This window comes from Rhamphochromis sp. 'chilingali' (assembly GCF_963969265.1).
Source record: "Rhamphochromis sp. 'chilingali' genome assembly, chromosome: 9".
Taxonomy (NCBI): Eukaryota; Metazoa; Chordata; class Actinopteri; order Cichliformes; family Cichlidae; genus Rhamphochromis; species Rhamphochromis sp. 'chilingali'.
The window spans coordinates 23,137,959-23,156,975 of NC_137936.1; the positions used below are offsets into that span (position 1 = coordinate 23,137,959).

A 19,017-nucleotide genomic window follows, 5' to 3' on the forward strand; every position below is an offset into this window, starting at 1 on the left:
ATCTATTTTGTTAATTGATTGAACACTGAGGTCATTTATCAAGCCAGAATGCCAAACATTGTCTGCTTCCTGTTTCTCCCATGTGTGGACTTCTTTTTCTCTCGTATAGGGGTGTGATTTTCCATTAGTTATGCATTTTTGGACACAATTCTCCATTACTGGCTTCTCTTCATTGGCTCAATGTTGAATTGATACAAAGTCGTGAATAATTAGCCTCTATTATATCTTAAAGACCTCATAGTACATTATTATTCTAACAGAGCACTTCGCTCTCAGACTGCTCGCTTACTTGTGATTCCTTGAATTTCTAAAAGTAAAAGGTAGGATCCAGCTCCCAGTTTGGATTCAAGAGACAAGACACCCTCTCTGCTTTTAAGAGTAGGCTTAAAACCTTCCTTAGAGCTGGATCAGATGGCTGTCCCTGCCTGAGCCTGCTTTTGCGGATATTTTCCTGTTAAAAGGGAGTTTTTCCTTCCCACCATGACCAAGTGCTTTCTCATAGGGGGTTGTTTAATTGTAGGGGTTTTCTTCAGTGCCATGAGCCATCTGTTGTTGTCATTTGGAGCTTCATAAAGGAACAGATGAACTTTAGATAGTTGTGTATCCCCCTTTTGGTTGATAAACACACTCCAGGGCTCATTAAAGAAATGACAAAATCTTGCCTTCATCCTGTCTCAGAAATTAAAAACAGAAAAGAAAAAAAAAAGTTGTGTAGGTGAAGCAGAGGATTACTCATCTAGCTGGGAGAAGATAAAACACTTGTGGGTGTCTTGTTAAGGCAATAAAATGTTACGCCATTAGGAAGAAAATTATCTCAAATCTTGTATAAAAATACAGTCTGTTGTTCTTTCCACCCTCCTCATAGATCACAGTTCCAGCACTGAATAGTAAGAACTTCAGAAATGAGGAAATTTGAAGCAACTTTTCCAATTAAATGTCATCATCTACTTATATAAAATAAAAAAAATCCTCCCTCTCGCTTTCACACACATTCACACCCTCTCCACTGCACTCCTCAAACTTTTGTCCACAGCGGACACACAGAGAAATTGACCTTCTTGTATAATCTTGCATGAGTCAGTGTATTTGTCAGCACAAGTCTCTACACCGTAAAAGAAGCAGTGCGAAGGTGTTTAGCTCAATCAGAGAGGAGACAGCCTAATTCACCTTCATCCTGTTTCCTGAGTCCTCCTCATGCTTCTCCTGTTACATGCTGAAGCACTGGACACAGCGAAGTCAGGGTTTGTTGTTGTAGCAGAGTGCCCTCTGGTGTTGGCACGTTTCCCTAAGTTTTGGCTGCTACATCATGTCAATTTTTATCTGAATTGTTCATCATTAAAAGAAGAACACAGACATTTTTTATGCAAATAGTTGAAGTAGAAACCTGAAGCAGTATTAAAAGGGGGAAAAAATCGTTTCCATGTCTCCTCTAGAGAAGTCAGAAGATAAAGCAGAAGATAAACTATAGTTTGGTCCCTAAGTTTTTGGATAGTGACACAGATTTGGTTTTTTTGTTTGTTTGTTTTTAATTTTGTCTATGCACACCACTGCAGGGGATTTTAAATCAAAGAATCAGTATGTGAAGCACAGGCTTCCAGCTTTAATTTAAGGTATTTGACAAAAGTAAAGCATTAATTGTTCAGGAATTATAGTCTTTTTTAAATGTATTTTTTATAAATAGTCCCCCATTTTCTCAAAATGTTCAGAATTAATTGAACAAACTAGCAGAATTTTAATTGTTTTTATTACGTGGATGAAAATCCTTTGCAGTTAATGATGTTCTGCTGAAGGTGCTGCTTGTTTGTGAGTCTCTCTGCCTCCAGTTTTGCATTTATTGAAAAAAGCTACACTGCTGGATTGTGATCAGCTATCTGACTTGGCCATTCAAGAATATGCCCAACTTCTTTACTTTTCTTTAGCAGTATGCTTTGGGTCATTATTCATTAGCACTGCGAAGCACTCAGCATTAGTCTGAATCTGTAGACTTCAGATGTGATGATGTGACTGCTGCTATATATCATCATCATCATCATCAAATAAACGCTAGTAGCCTGGTTCCCTGCAGCCATGCATGCCGATGCCACAACGCTATGTCGATCATGTTTGACAGATCTCTGGCTTCAGATGAGCCGTTTCCCTCCTCCATCTATTTCTTTTCTCATCATTCTGGTACACGTTTATCTTAGTTTCATCGCTCTGAAGAACAGAACCGTGCAGGTTCCTGCAGATATTTTTTGTCAAAGTCTAATCTAAAGGGTGGGCAATTTATATGGATACACCGTAATAAAATGGGAATGGTTGGTGATATTAAAGTCCTGTTTGTGGCACATTAGTATATGTGAGGGGGCAAACACCTCAAGATGGGTGGTGACCATGGTGGCCATTTAGAAGTCGGCCATCTTGGATACAACTTTTGTTTTTTCAATAGGAAGACGGCCATGTGATACATCAAACTTATTGGTAATGTCACAAGAAAAACAATGGTGTGCTCGGTTTCAACGTAACTTTATTCTTTCATGAGTTATTTACACGTTTCTCTTTGTTCGCAGCCATTGACATGTTGAAGAGGTTAACACGTGAGGAGCGGATCGAAATTGTGTTGATATCTGGTGAACGCAGTAACCGGGTCATTGCAGCAGATTTCAATGCAAGACACCCTACGAGTTCACCCATCTGTGAACAAAGAGAAACTTGTAAATAACTCATGAAACCAACCATTCCCATTTTATTACAGTGTATCCATATAAATGGCCCACCCTGTAATCTGTCCTCCTTGTTCTTGAGTGTAACCAGTGGTTTGCACCTTGTTGTAAACCGTCTCTTGATTGTAGATCTAAAAAAAAAAAAAAGATACACCTTGACTTGGATGGACGTTATGAAGGTGTTCTTCTTAAAGACGGAAATAATTCTGTCATCATCCACTTTAGCAGTCTACCGTGGTCTTTCAGATCTTTTGATATTGCTGAGCTGGCCGGTGCATTCCTTCTTTTCAAGAATGTGATTGATGATTTAGCAACTCTTAAAGTTTTTCCACATTTTTTTCAGCCAGAAAATGTCATTCTTCACTTTTCACTGACAAGATCAACACTTGGATTTAACTTCAGCTCATTTATCTGCTTCATTTGTTATGAAACAACCAGGGAACCTGAACACGAAATGGCCTGTCAGTTAATTATCCAATTATTTCTGAGCCACTGAAAATGTCTGTAACACCTAAACAGTTGATGGAAAACTTTTGCTCAGTCACTTGAATTAAAGCTTAAAGTCTGCACTTAAATCACATGATGATTGTTTGATTTAAATAGTCTGTAGTCGTGTACAAAGGCAAAAAAAAGGCCTCACTGTCCTCAAACGTATGAACTGAACTGTAGATGTCTCAATAAAGTGCAGAGACAAGAGAAGACACACAAAATTGGAGTAAATTAAGATTAATTTGAAAGTTATTCCTCTAAAACTTTCATTTGAATTTTTTTTAATCACTGAAACGCCAAAACTAACTAAAGAGAGCATGCCAGAACAATTTGAGACCTATTGGTCTAAAGCGGCTCTACCATTTGCGAAACTGGTCCAAAGTTGTTTTGGGTTTCCTTTTTCTTTTTTTTTAAAGGTTTGAGAAATGTGCTGTCTCATGTGTCTGGACAGGAAAACCCGATAACCTTTTCTGAGCAGGATACATGCCTTTTAAATATGAAGATATTGCCAGAGGACCAAGTCAGTTTTGTTTCTAAAGCAGAGGTGTCAAGTGTACAGCCTGCAGGCCAGAACCAGCGGAGGGGGGGCATGAACATGAATGACTTTGACACCACTAATATGAAAGAAACTAGAACCTATCGTCAGTTATCTCTAAGCCTCACTAATAACACCTTACATTTTGTTTGTTTAGCCAATGCGTACAAAAGAAGATTCTTCTGTAGAATCACAGACTTTAAGAGCCAGGTTTTAGTTTTTGCAGGGACTTGTTGCCAGACAACCAGATGAAAGTCAAACAAGTCACCAACAACAGAAACAGGTAACACGGGAACAACTTCAGCTGTCAGAGAGATTTAGTGGGGCTGAATGGTACTTCTTTGGTACTTTTTGAAAGAGCAAAGGTACCTATTCCAGTCTGTGCAAAGTTAATGTTCAACTTAAAGGACAGAAACGAGAGTGGAAATAATTTCTGTGCCTGTTTTTAAGTAAAAGCACAAATTTAAACAGAATAAAATTTGATTATTTTCAAAATTCCTGCATTGAAAATGTAGTCAGTAAAAATATATAAAGTAAAAGCATTTACTATAAAAAGAGGTCTTATTACTCATAAATAAGTATTACAAGAAGACACTCATTGGACATTTTATTAAAAACACCTTGCTACTACAGGGTTCAATGCTTTTGAAATTTTTAATTGAACAAGGTGGTGGAAACATTCCTCTGAGGTTTTGGTCCGTATTGATATCATAGCATCACACGGGTGCTGCGGATTTGCTTTCGGCACATCCATGATGTGAATCTGTTGTTCCACAAAATCCCAGAGATGGATTGAGATCTGTTGACAGTGGAGGCCATTTGAGTACAGTGAACTCATTGTCACGTTCAACAAAGCAGTTTGAGATGATTTGAGCTTGTGACATGATGCTTTATCCTGCTTGAAGCAGCCATCAGAAGATGGGTACAGTGTGCCAGAAACAATACTCAGGTACGCTTTGGTGTTTAAATGATACTCAGATGATGCAAAGTGACCCAAAATGTGCCAAAAGATATCCCTCACACTTACCTTCACCACCAGCCTGAGCCACTGATACCAGGCAGGATGGATGCAACCTTTCATGTTATTAACACCAAATTCTGACCCTACCATCTGATCAGATCAGGCAACATTTTACCAATCATTTATTGTCCAATTTTGGGGAACCTGTGTGATGATAGCCTCAGTTTCCTGTTCTTAGCTGACAGGATTGGAACCACGTGTGGTCTTCTGCTATTGTAGCCCATCTGCTTTAAGGTTCAAGAAGAGATGCTCTTCTGCACACCTTGGTTGTAATGTTCTTCGAGTGTTCCCAAGAGGCTGAAGCAGTCTGGCCATTCTCCTCGGACCATTTTTTATATTTTCTCTTTTATGGAGAAATACTTATGGTTAAGTGGGAAAATCCCAGCATATCTGCAGCTTCTGAAATTGTCAGACCAGCCTGTCTGGCATCAACAACGCCAGCATGTTCACCCAGATCTTTCTTCCCCATTCTTCAGTTGGTTGTTAAGACCATGTCCACAAGCCTAAATGCATAGAGTTGCTGCCAGTTGACTGGTGATTGGTGTTAATGAGCAGTTGAACAGGTGTCCCTAGTGAAGTGGATAGTAAGTAAGCAGCTAACAGGTCACAGAAAGCAGAAACATGGCAAAGAAACAGAAATCACAGATTTAATGCTTCACGCTGCTTTTATAAAGTGATCATTTGTTCTATTTCAATGCGCAATTGTGATTGTTAACTTCCGAATAACTTGAATAATAAGTATTCAAGTTCACATACTTCAGCTTCAGTTGAATCCTTTGGAACAAACCTACAAAGAAAACCAAAAGAATTCCCGGTGTGCCCTGCAGTCACTCAGCATTTATTTATATGCAGCTTTAAACAAGCATTATGTGATGGAGCATCAGCAGACTCATATTAATTCATCCCGTTCATAACTTTCAAAACAGTGTTTGCGCCTGTATTAGTCTTATTTATACTGGAGTGGCTTGTTTTGTAACCCACTATGTAATGACAAATAGTGGCAGATCCCAAAGCTCTGAATAGTAAGGAGAGGCCTTCCAGCCATCTGTTCCAGTCGAGGTTTTTAGTGTCTTTCTACCAAGCACGCCTCAACCTGCCTCCTCAACAGCTATCAGCAGTTTCCACATATTACTCCTCACATGTGAATAGCTGCACGCAAATGTGCATTTGTGCTCTATTCAAGCCAGTGTTAACAGCCAAGCCAGCTGTAATCTGATGACTGTGTTGCAAACGGCGACCAATCAGGTTCCACTTTCTCTCCCCATTTGTTTGGCGTTAAATGAGTGTTTCATCACCAGAGGTAGACGTGTCTCTTGTGTTTGCCGCTATGTTTGATGAAAGTACAGATTTGATACACAGCTCCAGCAGAGTCTCAATAGTCCTGACGAGAACAACATTCACGCTTAGGTTGAGAGGCAGCGCAAATATGGAGAGCACACATACCAACCCTATCATTACATTCACCCCGAGGCTGGGAAAACCCCACTGTCGCCACCCACACCAGCTCCTGCACTGTGAGTCCACGTTTTCCTCTGTGATAAATGCCACAGATACATCTCTCCTTGCCATTTCTTGCTCCTGACTTCCCTTCTTTCCAGACAAACACATTGGGGAAATAAGGACAAAGTCTCCATGGTTGCATGTCAACATCTGCCAGCTGTTCCAGGCTGTATGAACAGTACAGCTGCTCTCTGTTTTCTCTGGGTCAACATGCTGTGCTGGCTCAGACACCAACATCCCTGGTTTTACAGGCTTGAGGGGTGCGGACGACTCTGGAATGAGTTCTTGGCAGTGACAGTCGCCTTTATTGAAGACTCTGAACATCAGCGAATGGCCTTGGCGTCTCCTTTGAAGGCCTGTGCTGCTCGTGGTCAGCAGGAGCAGAAGGAGGAAGAAGCCCATGGACCAGCAGAGATTTATGCCGCTAGGAATGGGGCTGAAGAGGCTGGGCAGACATCTGACAAGGGAGCTATTTGTGTGGAGACAGGCAGCAGCCCACACTTCCTCCAGCTTCCATTGCCCCCTGACATTGAGGGCGACAATGACCCACACTGACAGGCAGCAGAGGTAGCCGACAACATGAGACCGTATGTCTTCATCTGAGCCGCTGCTGTCTTCCTCTTCCTCCTCTTTCCCATCACAACACTGTCCATCAGAGCCTGCTGTCCGCCTCGCTGTCCTGAGAGGGACGACAACACAAGGCCACAGGAGTCTGATCACAGTCTCCACAGCGATCAGAGGTGCGGTCAGCAGCAGCACCCCTCCATAGGTTTGGCTGAGAAAGAGCAGGAAGCGCAGGGCAATAAAATCCCCTGATGGAGTCAAGTCAGTCAGCCAAGAGTCAAAGATCCAAAGGCAACTCAGAAAAGCTGCAGAAACACAAAACACAAAGAAAAAGTGTCAGAGTCAGTGGGTTAGATGACTGGATAAGACCAGGTAATTAGATATCACAAAGAAGAGAAAGGGTTGGTTTAATAAAGTAACTTAAAATAAATATTCTGCCATTTTATTAAAGACAAAGCTCTGAAAAACACTTCATCCTAATATAGGTGTAAGGTAACTCAGCCCGCAAATCATTGTTTATCCGAACACACCCCTCCATACAAACACAGTTTGACCGATTGAAGTATGAATAACTCGGGTAACTGTGTAGGAGTTCATGTGTCTTGCCTCCTAAACCACTGCCCCAGCCAAAACCAAAAGGACTGGTGAAATTTACATAAGGTCTGTTTTATTTATCTTTATTTTAGCAAACAATAGCATTTGCATCTCTTATCATGTAAATAAAAAGGCGTCTGGCAGCGAGTGGAACTAGTTCCAGGATCACTACATCTCACATAACAGCAACTTGTACATATTTATTATTCTAGAATCTGTCATTTGTTTTCTTGTTCTATCAGAAAATTGTGAAAATGTTCATCCGAAGTTCCAAAAGTAAAGTAACAACAACAACCCAAACTCAAAGATTACAATAATTATTTAATCTGTAGCTCTCAGATGAAGATACAAGTTCATTTCCTTTTCCATTTTACTTACAGTGAACATGAAAAACACTTTTATATCTTTTTTAAATTCATACTTCTTTATTCTTCTCAAGTTTGTTTGGTAGATATTGCTGCTTTGATGTCTATTCACCTTATTAATATAAACATTTATTATAGATGAGGTTATTATAAATTAGATTAAACAGGCTCCCAATTAATTTACCAGGCATTTTGGTTCTTAAAGCTGATTAGACCGACTCAGGTCGGAGTTGTGAAACCACTGCTCGTATTTACCCGAGATCTCTTTGTACTAAAAAGAATGAGTTGTAACATGTCTCTGTTAAGAAACACCAGCTGCATTTCTTAATAGATACAGAGTTTCTTTTTTCCATGTTCAATAAAAGCAAATTATAGACAATAAAAGTACAAAAGTCATCACCTGTCAGAGTTTAGACCTCTTGCAGAAGGATATAAGGCAGGTTTTCAGATTTGATTGGACCATGGATTTTGAAATATTTTTGAAATATGGGAAAACACAGTATTTATGAAGTGCTGTTAATCTATGAATTGAGACCCCGCTGAAACATTTAGGAGGATATATACTCATTGACTTTGTCAAGTGTTACATGACTTTAAGATTTAAAAAGTTCAACAGTAAACAAATGTATTGAAAGTAAGTTTAAAGCAAACCTTTCCAACTTTTGTTTAATTTTTTGTGATGTAGAAAAACAGTAACTTCTCATGGCTCCTGCTGACTCCAGCATTTTGAAGCGTAGGGAGGGCAAAACATGCTTTGCTTCAAAATGCTCCTTCAGTCCTCACACTCTAACAGTTTAATCAGAAACCTCACAGAAATGTTTTCCTCCATCGACAGAGGCACCCATCCACAGTCCGCAGATTCAACAGCAAATGCTGTTGAAGCCTGAGCATTAATCACATCCTCAGCCAGCAGATCCCAGGCAGAGCAGCTGCAGCTGTGATCAAAGCCTGTGGCTACATACTGCCACATCTCAGCCACTGGCAATAAATAAAACGTGTGACGTTTCACAGCATCTCCTTTCTGTTGTGTCTGCAGTACATTTATTACAGAGAGTGAACTGGATCAACAAATTCACTATTTCTGTAAGGCCATCGAGGCATCATTATTCTATTTGATTCATTATTTGCTGCACCTATAGCCACGCCCAGCAATGATGTCACAGGCCTTGGGTAACGCCTGCAAATCACCATTGCATGGTGAGTGCTTAAGCCACTGGAGGTCAGTAAAACCAAGATTCTGCTGTGAGGTAAGGTTAATCTTAAAAAATAAAAATTATTTGGAAACTTGAACATACAGGTTGTTGGAAACACCTTCTGATATTTTAAACTAATTCAAGTGATTCAGTTTGTATAAGAGGGCTGTGGGGGAACTGGAAACACTGGTTAGAATCCTGCAGTGTCCTAATCAAGCCCTCACCTGTGACCAGGAAGTCTGTGAAGACGAGGAGGCAGCAGCAGCAGAAACTGACAGCACTGTAGGAGTCGGCCAATGAGGGCAGGAAGAGTAGACTGCAGGCCAGTTTACATGCACACAACACAGCCGCGCCTTCCAACACACCATCCATGGCTGAAAAAAACAGGGTTGACATATTAAAATGGCTTCTTGTCTCAGGGTGGAAGAATTCAGGGATGACAAATACAAACATTTCTGGAACATCTTGCAAAGTCAAATCTATGTTTTACATGGTCATTCAACTGCCAACATGCTTCACAGTCAATATTTAGTTGTTTACATTAACACTGAACCCTGGAACTGAAGGCTGTTTGCAAATGACTGAAAAGAAAATTCTAGGAATAGGTTCATGTCATGTCGGGTAAATATCAATTCTATTTACATTTTTTCCAAAATTATGTCTTTCAAAGGCAAGATAAGAAATAAATAGTAATAAATGCAGTTCACATTCAGTAATGTGAACAGGTGCAAATGTACAGTAAACTTTGCTGTGACCTGACTGCCAGCATGTCCACTTCCTGGCAATGAAACTGGTTTAACCTGTGTAAACACTCCCGCCACCTCTACCACACGGCTACAGGTGGAAATCTACAAGCACCAGATAGTATCAATCTACCACAAAGTTCATTCGTTCTTACCTGTGCACACAGGAGCCTACAGAGCCACATGTCAATATGAGCTTCAAATGCTTCATCCGCTTTCTTCGCCTCCCCTTTTGCTCCACCCTCAAAGGGGATAATGACCCTCCTCCTTCCTCCCCTTTGCCTCCCCCACCCCTCTCTGTGATCCCTGCACCTGGACAGTGGAGGTGAGAGAACTGCGAGGGTGTGGCGTTGTTTGTGCTGACGAGAAAACCTGTCGAACGAGTACGGAACCAGCAGGGTGTGATGCAAAGTGGGTGTATGTTTGCTTGTAAAGAAAACATTTCTGTGTCTTGAGCCTGTACATACTGCACTTTTGGTAGTTCAAAGGGTACTTTAAATGCATACATGATGCATGCAGTCTTATAAAGCTGGATTAAACTATAGGTCACTGAAAATAGAAATACAATTTGTTATTTATTACCTTCTCAATGCTATATTTTAATCACTTGATCCTATTTAGGCATCACAAGTGATTAGTTATTATACTGGTTTCCAGTAATGCTCTGTTTGTAGAGATATATTGGTCCTCTGTATCCAATAGATAGATAAATAATGTGGTATGCAGGGTCTATAAAATACTTGTGGTGAAAACTGCCTGATTACTTCTGCTCTTTTATATTGAGAAATGAAGTGTAAATAAAGTGCATCTTCATAGGATTTTATGCCCTACGCTTAGCTTTTAAAGCACATCAAGAGTAATAAATTAAAACACAGCACAGTTATCTTTAATTATATAGAAAGCAACTCACTGAAGCAGGCAGTGTGTTGATAATTTCTCATCAGCTACTGCATCTTTATCTTTAAAACCAATGAGGTCATTTTATAAACAAGCAAATGTTCTTGACAGGAATCCCTAACACAGCAACGTCACTGTGATATCCTTAGCAAAAAAAGAACATTTACTTTTCAGAAGGTCATCTTGTGCTCAGATGTTCATCTTGTCTTTAAAAATGCTGCACCACCAAAAAGATTTGTGCAACTTTGTTCTGAGCAGATAAGCTTCAAATGCTCAGGTTGAGAGTGGATTTTTCCCCACAGAAGCTGTGCTTTTGCATGATCCTCCTGCATTTCAGCCCCTTAAGGAACAGAGCAAGCTCCCAGACAGTTGAAAGCATGTGCAGACTAATTTTTTCCCCCCCAGTCAATCAGTCAAATGGCAGCAACTCTATGCATTTAAACCGACTGAAGAATGGGGATGAAAGATCAGGTTAACTTTGAACGTGCTGGGTTTGAATTTAACCCTTAATCAGACGAGGACTCATATATATATATATATATATAAAAAACACCCAGCACGCCCCTGCGGGCGGTTTATCCTTCAAGCTCGGGTCCTCTACCAGAGGCCTGGGAGCTTGAGGGTCCTGCGCAGTATCTTAGCTGTTCCCAGGACTGCGCTCTTCTGGACAGAGATCTCCGATGTTGTTCCTGGGATCTGCTGGAGCCACTCGCCTAGCTTGGGAGTCACCGCACCTAGTGCTCCGATTACCACGGGGACCACCGTTACCTTCACCCTCCACATCCTCTCGAGCTCTTCTCTGAGCCCTTGGTATTTCTCCAGCTTCTCGTGTTCCTTCTTCCTGATATTGCTGTCATTCGGAACCGCTACATCGATCACTACGGCCATCTTCTTCTGTTTGTCTACCACCACTATGTCCGGTTGGTTAGCCACCACCATTTTGTCCGTCTGTATCTGGAAGTCCCACAGGATCTTAGCTCGGTCATTCTCCACCACCCTTGGGGGCATCTCCCATTTTGACCTCGGGACTTCCAGGTTATACTCGGCACAGATGTTCCTGTACACTATGCCGGCCACTTGGTTATGGCGTTCCATGTATGCCTTGCCTGCTAGCATCTTGCACCCTGCTGTTATGTGCTGGATTGTCTCTGGGGCATCTTTACACAGCCTGCACCTGGGGTCTTGCCTGGTGTGATAGACCCCAGCCTCTATGGATCTTGTGCTCAGAGCTTGTTCTTGTGCTGCCATGATTAGTGCCTCTGTGCTGTCTTTCAGTCCAGCTTTGTCCAGCCACTGGTAGGATTTCTGGATATCAGCCACCTCCTCTATCTGCCGGTGGTACATACCGTGCAGGGGCCTGTCCTTCCATGATGGTTCCTCGTCTCCCTCCTCTTTCTTGGGTTTCTGCTGCCTGAGGTATTCACTGAGCACTCGGTCAGTTGGGGCCATCTTCCTAATGTATTCTTGGATGTTCGTTGTCTCATCCTGGACTGTGGTGCTGACACTCACCAGTCCCCGGCCCCCTTCCTTCCGCTTAGCGTACAGCCTCAGGGTGCTGGATTTGGGGTGAAACCCTCCATGCATGGTAAGGAGCTTTCTTGTCTTTATGTCAGTGGCTTCTATCTCCTCCTTTGGCCAGCCTATTACCCCAGCAGGGTACCTGATCACGGGCAGGGCGTACGTGTTGATGGCCCGGATCTTGTTCTTACCATTCAGCTGACTCCTCAGGACTTGCCTGACCCTCTGCAGGTACTTGGTGGTTGCAGCCTTTCTAGCGGCCTCTTCATGGTTCCCATTCGCCTGCGGGATCCCCAAGTACTTGTAACTGTCCTCTATGTCTGCAATGTTGCCTTCTGGTAGTTCAATCCCCTCAGTTCTGACTACCTTCCCTCTCTTTGTTACCATCCGACTACACTTCTCCAGTCCGAACGACATTCCAATGTCATTGCTGTATAGCCTGGTAGTGTGTATCAGTGAATCGATGTCTCGTTCACTCTTGGCATACAGCTTGATGTCATCCATGTACAGGAGGTGGCTGACAACTGCTCCGTTCTGTAGTCGGTATCCGTAGCCAGTCTTGTTAATGATCTCACTGAGGGGGTTCAGGCCTATGCAGAACAGCAGTGGGGACAGAGCATCTCCTTGGTAGATCCCGCACTTGATGGTGACTTGTGCTATGGGCTTGGAGTTGGCCTCTAGTGTTGTACGCCACATCCCCATTGAGTTCCTGATGAAGGCTCTTAGGGTCCCATTGATCTTGTACAATTCTAGGCATTCCAGTATCCAGCTGTGGGGCATTGAGTCATAGGCCTTCTTGTAATCAATCCAGGCAGTGCACAGGTTGGTCAGTCTGGTCTTGCAGTCTCGGCTGATTGTTCTGTCTACCAGTAGCTGGTGTTTTGCGCCTCTGGTATTCTTGCCAATTCCTTTCTGTGTCCCGCTCATGTATTGACCCATGTGCCTGTTCATCTTAGCCGATATGATGCCTGACAGGAGCTTCCATGTAGTACTGAGGCAGGTTATTGGTCGGTAGTTGGAGGGGACCGGGTGTCTCTCGTTAACTAGCAGCTGGTTCATTTGTGCTGCCAGACGCTCGTGGAGTGCAGTTAGCTTCTTCAGCCAGTAGGTGTGAACCATGTCGGGCCCTGGTGCTGTCCAACTCTTCATACTGGAGACCCTTTCTTGGATATCTGCCACTGTGATGGTTACTGGACCCTGTTCAGGGAGGTCGCTGTGGTCTGCCCAGTAGTAATACGATGGCACCTGTCCAAGATGGCGGCCAACCAAACCGGTTTGACAACCGGTTTGACCGGTTTCGTGCGTGTGCGTGTGCGCATGCGCGTTCAGTAATACGATGGCACTAGTCCAAGATGGCGGCCAACCAAACCGATTTGACCAGTTTCGTGTGTGTGCGCATGCGCGTTCAGGTGTGGAAATACCACAGGGGATCAGAGGGGTTATATGAGTTTATGTGTTTTTAACGGGGTTTTAATTTAATCAAACCATAGGGTTTTTAATTAAACTATTTTTATCACTTAGGTGTATTGCAACATTCAGTTATGCATGTGTTCTTAAAAGCAATTCTTTGTTTCTTGTTTCATTCTTGGCGGAGTGGAAGCTGTTTTGGTTCACAGTGCGCCTTAACAAAGAGGGTGTGCTCTAGTCAAAAGTGTTGGTAATAGTGTTTTAATCACACTAATTTTCTAAATCTGACAATGTCTCAGCTTGCAGTGAGGCATGCATTTTATTTTATAAATGGCACAAATGGGAATTTCTTCTGAATGGGTGATGTCAGCATGTTCACAAGCGTTTCATTTAATCAAACCCCTAGTTTTAATTTAACTAGTTTTTACACATCTACTGGGGTTTCTTTCCAGGGTTGATGCGATCATTTTATTTAAATATCGGGATTTCGGAATGTTGAACTAAGAGTGAGACAAAGCCAGCCAGCTAGTTTTTAACACAGTAAATGTTACAAATAGCATTCAGTCCTTTAGAAAATAAATGCTATAAGCAGCCAGTATCGCTCTTTTCAAACTAATCGTCTTTTAAATACACTCATTTTGTGATTCCGGTGTCAACACCTTGCACCGATGCAAGCATTTTATTTAATTAAAAACGGATCAAACGGGCCATTTCTTCTGTAAGGGGTTTCATGGTTTCAGAGTAGTTTTTAACACAACAGATAGTCGCAAATAACATTCAGCAAACGCTACAGTGATACTTCTAAAACGCTGCACACAATGTCGTCTTTTCACCCAAAGCAGCCAGTATCGCTCTTTTCAAACTAATCTTCTTTTAAATACACTCATTTTGTGATTCCGGTGTCACACCTTGCACCGATGCAAGCATTTTATTTATTTAAAAACGGATCAAACGGGCCATTTCTTCTGTAAGGGGTTTCATGGTTTCAGAGTAGTTTTTAACACAACAGATAGTCACAAATAACATTCAGCCCTTTAGAAAATAAACGCTACAGTGATACTTCTAAAACCAGTCGCCCAGACCCGCTCCAACTTTTCAACAGCTGGCTAATTGTTTGAATTTGTTCAGGATTGTAAAAGCCCACCGTGGGTATCACTAGTTGAGAGTACCATGCGAACAAGGGCCCAGCCTATTGTTTAAAGTGGCCGGTATTGGCTCTTTTTGTAATTCCTCGACAAGGTAAATGGGGCAGGTGTACCAGTCGGGTGGCGACCCCGCCTATTGTCTGAAGTATCGGCTCCTTTGTAATTCCTTGAGAAGACAAAAGCCCTGAAGGGTCTCATTTAAATTGATTGGCGACATACCTTTTCTTTTTGGAAACACCACCCTATATAAAAAAAACACGCTCAGAGCCCGAAACCCTGAGCCATTTACGCCTCAAGATTCGCTGCAGAGCACACCATTTTCTTTGCGATCATCAACACTAACATCGTTCTTTATAACATGGCCATCGTAAACGGTAAGTAAAACAAAACCTATTATTGGATTTTTAAAAAGTGTTATGTTAACATATTATAGGATATTCAAACTATTTTTTTTCCCTAAAACAAAAGCTTAATTTTTAGGAGTTCGGGAGAACGGCCCAGGGCCCTTTTCTTTAGAAACGGGCGCTTTTACAGCTGGAACTAGTCCTCTAACAGGCACAAGGTGTGAAGGAAACTGTTTCCAGGGCCTACTCCGTGGATCGGCTTCCTTCGAGGCGTGGACGTCTATCAGCAGAGAATGTACCTTCACCTATCAGCAGAGAATGTCCTTTAGTCTGTAACACAGTCAAATATATTCTCAAGTAATATTCAAGCATGCCATTCAGCGTGTTAGTACGAGCAGCTCGGGAGCAGCTTGGGAGAACAAGAAAACAGAGACTGCTTTAGATTGTCTTCCCAAAGTGACTCAACTTTATTCACAAGTACAACAGTAAAGAGGGTAAAATTCATGAGACAGCAGATTATCAGTTTAAACCAGTACAGACCAAGATTAAGGCAGCGTCTTCCTGCCCTTGGGTGAAGAAGCATCCTTTGTGTAGTTTATTAGTTCAGCTACAATTGTGATTATCTCAGCGACATATTTTCAAGGCACAAAACAAAGAGTTCTTACATTAGTGAAATCTGAAACAAACCATTTGGCCTCAACAGGCGTCTCCTAAAAGATTAAGAAACTAATGTAGCTGAGGGAGTGATCTCTGTGGTATTTCAACCTTGTACCAGCCTGTGATTCTCACACATCAATTCTTGGGTCAAAGAGAAAAATAACTAAAACAAAGGGGCCTTATTGAATGACAGAGTTTTCCTGCATAATGTCACTATAAAACAATATCCAGTAAATGTTACCATGGTACTAAAATACCTAACAAGGTGTGTACAGCATTACTGGATTTTAAAACGTATGTATGTTTTAAACTAGCGATTGTTTTAAATTATGTAATAACGTTTTTGTTTGTTCCAGGGTTAACAAACTGAGCAGGAAAACATTCAGACACCGCGACCACAGAGCCCAACCTTACATCAGGTGTGTATACAACGGGATGTATAGTTGTGTATTTTTTTTTTTTTAAAGGGGTTTAAACAATTACAAATGTTCTAAACTGACCGTTTTACACCTACAGAGCCACGCCAGAGAACCGGGTGTGTGGAGAAGCAGGACCATCCCGAATAACGCACACTACAAGGTAAGCATAGGCATATATAAATTAGATAAAAAGAGATAGAGAGGGAGACACGCTTATTCAGTTTGAAATGGGTACATGTATAAAATGTTTTAACACATGTCTATCTATCTTCACAGACTGCAGAACAGCACCCCTCCTCATAATGATCAGGACACCGTACGATTCCAGACGTTTTTGGAATGTTTAAGCAGTATCGACCTCCCAGAACAACAAAAACCTGGAGCTTTGTGCAACAGTGGAGAGTCAGAACAGATCTTCATCAGCGAACCAGCAACACCCCCGAGTGAGTGGCTACATCGCGATTTCTCTGATGTTTTTGAGTACAGTATATCAGATTTTGATCTAGTTCATATACCCACCACCCCAGAATGTGACAGAAATAGCATTGATTCACACATAGATTTCGAAGAAGGCGGCATAACAGACTCTCAAATATCACCGGCGTATGATGCTTACATGAAGCTTCCAGACGCTCAGCCTGCTGAACAGAGTCATATAGCTTCAATAGCTGATAAATTATGTTTGATTGAAGCTAGACTCAATCAATACCACCAAGAAGCACAGGTACAAAGGCAACAGTTTACCAAACTCATAAACAAAGTGTGTAGTACATTAGACAACATCTGCTATGTTCTATTTAAACCCAGATTCCTTTTATAGTTTGCAGTGAAATTTCTTAAACCATTGTTTAATGGGACAGAAGTACAAGTCACTCTTTACTAACACACTGTAGATAAGTTTATTGCTGAACGACACAGCTAGCAGTCCCACACACTCTTTAGATTTTTGAAGTTTTGTGTGTGATGGTTTTGCCTCTCACACCTTACCCCTTTCTCCCAGTATCACAACAGTATGACTCCCAAAGTACGACTCAGTAAACAAACAAGGACTCTAAACTCAGAACAGAAAGATACAGTTGAAAGATTAGTGATATCTTTTATGATGCGTAATAAACTACACCCTCTTCTTCTCTGTATTTATGTTGTTTGTGTGCGTGCGTGCGTGCGTGTGTGTGTGTGTGAATGCCTTAGAAGTCAAAGTATACATTAGCCATACTTACAAAAACATTTTTAATTTCATTTAGAACTGAGATTCTAAGTTGTAAGCAGAAATCGTATGCTCAACCAGGAGTATGTTTCCCCACTTTCACAATGCTGAGGCATCAAATCCATGATCCAACAGATGGTTTGTCACATGTGGGCGAGAAGGGCAAGCCAACCCTTACTTACACAACCTCACACACTATAGATTTTTAAAGCTCTTGTGTACAACGGTTTAGCTAAAGATATAACTTCTACTTTTGATAAAGATCACTCCCTCTGCATATTTCTTAAGAAATGAAGTGTCTTTACTGGGATATTTATTGTCAAACTATGCGATTTTCCAAATGTGTGTGGAGTAAAATGTTGTGACCAAGAATCATTCAGGATTAACAACACAAACTGTTTTGATAGCAGAAACAGTCTGTCTTATAGTTCCCATACTTTACCGCTAGTTTTACAAACACATTCTTCTTCATATCGGTTTAATTGGTTTTTTATGAAACTGATTTTTAATAGTACAACCAAGGTCTAACTTTTCCTAGCTCCCCAGTATAAATGCAAGAATTTTGCAGACTTTATTGAAACTGTCACAATTTAACACTCAATGCCATAAACAGAGTTGATCCATGTTTCTATGGACAGTGTTTCATACATCAACAGCTCTGAAAATCACTTTTAAAGTAATGTAGAACATGATCTCTCTCACTCTCAGCGTCTCTAAAAAACCCAGCAAACTGACAATCACCTCTAAACAAGGGGTCAGTTTATAGGCTTTTTGTTTGTTTGTTTGTTTTGTTTTTTATCAGCCGCAACACCATGTAATGCATGGATGTTAGACTCTTTCACCAGACCATGTTGCTAGCCCAACCACCAGGCTCAGGGTCTCTGAACTCTAACCCTGGCTCTGGCTGCCAAATGTGCCTCTGACCCTCTTGTGCCTGTTCACCACCAGACTAAGTTTGTACTCTCACCTACTAACATTATTTTATTACAGGGCAATATTCAGCTAGGTTACTACTTTGACTTTCTTACTTTGAGCACATTTCCGAGCCCATACATTATCAAACTTTTACTTGAGTATTTCTGACACCAGCTATACTTTTACTTAAGTAAAAAAAAAAATGCCTGCACTATCGGTGTAAAGCTGTCTTTAATTCTTTAACAGTTCATGCAACAATTATAAATTAAACCTGCACCACAGCTAACTCTTTTTCATAACCAATAACAGGTGTATTTCTTAGATCTACAGAAACAGCCAAAACACTCTGCTTGTATAATGCCATATTCTCTCCCAGCGTACCCTTGTCTCACAACAGGGTGATTCCCAAAGTACGACTTAATAAACAGAGACTCTAAAACCAGAACAGAAAGATAAAATTGGAAGATCAAAGATTAAGGTTTGTGTTTTTATAGCACAAAGTAAACTGTCCCCTTGTCTTCTAGGCCTTGGCGTGCGTACCTTAGAAGTCAGATTATACGTTAGTCATACTTCCAAAAACATTTTGAATTCCATTTATAACTGTGATGTCAAGCTGATATCAGACATCTTGTGCTCACCAGGAGCATGTATCCCCAACTTCAAAACCTTAAGGTGTCAAATTCACAAACCCAACATGGGCTCATTCAACACAGGGGCCAGAAGTGCATGTCACCCTTTACTGACAAACTGTAAATAAGTTCAATACAGGGCAACGCGGCTAACAGCCTTGGAAACGCTTTAC

The 19,017-nt window shown here is 41.4% G+C and overlaps 1 protein-coding gene across 1 annotated transcript; it reads right to left on the bottom strand.

Moving 5' to 3' along the window:
• Positions 1 to 4,351: 4,351 nt before the first annotated feature.
• Positions 4,352 to 10,982, bottom strand: LOC308402717 (uncharacterized protein). The gene is made up of 3 exons (XM_080891773.1): positions 9,862 to 10,982; positions 9,188 to 9,337; positions 4,352 to 7,116 (listed from the first exon to the last, which is right to left on the bottom strand). The coding sequence occupies exons 2-3, from the start codon at positions 9,333 to 9,335 to the stop codon at positions 6,023 to 6,025; spliced, it is 1,242 nt and encodes a 413-aa protein (XP_080747899.1). The 5' UTR covers positions 9,336 to 9,337; positions 9,862 to 10,982; the 3' UTR covers positions 4,352 to 6,022.
• Positions 10,983 to 19,017: the final 8,035 nt, after the last annotated feature.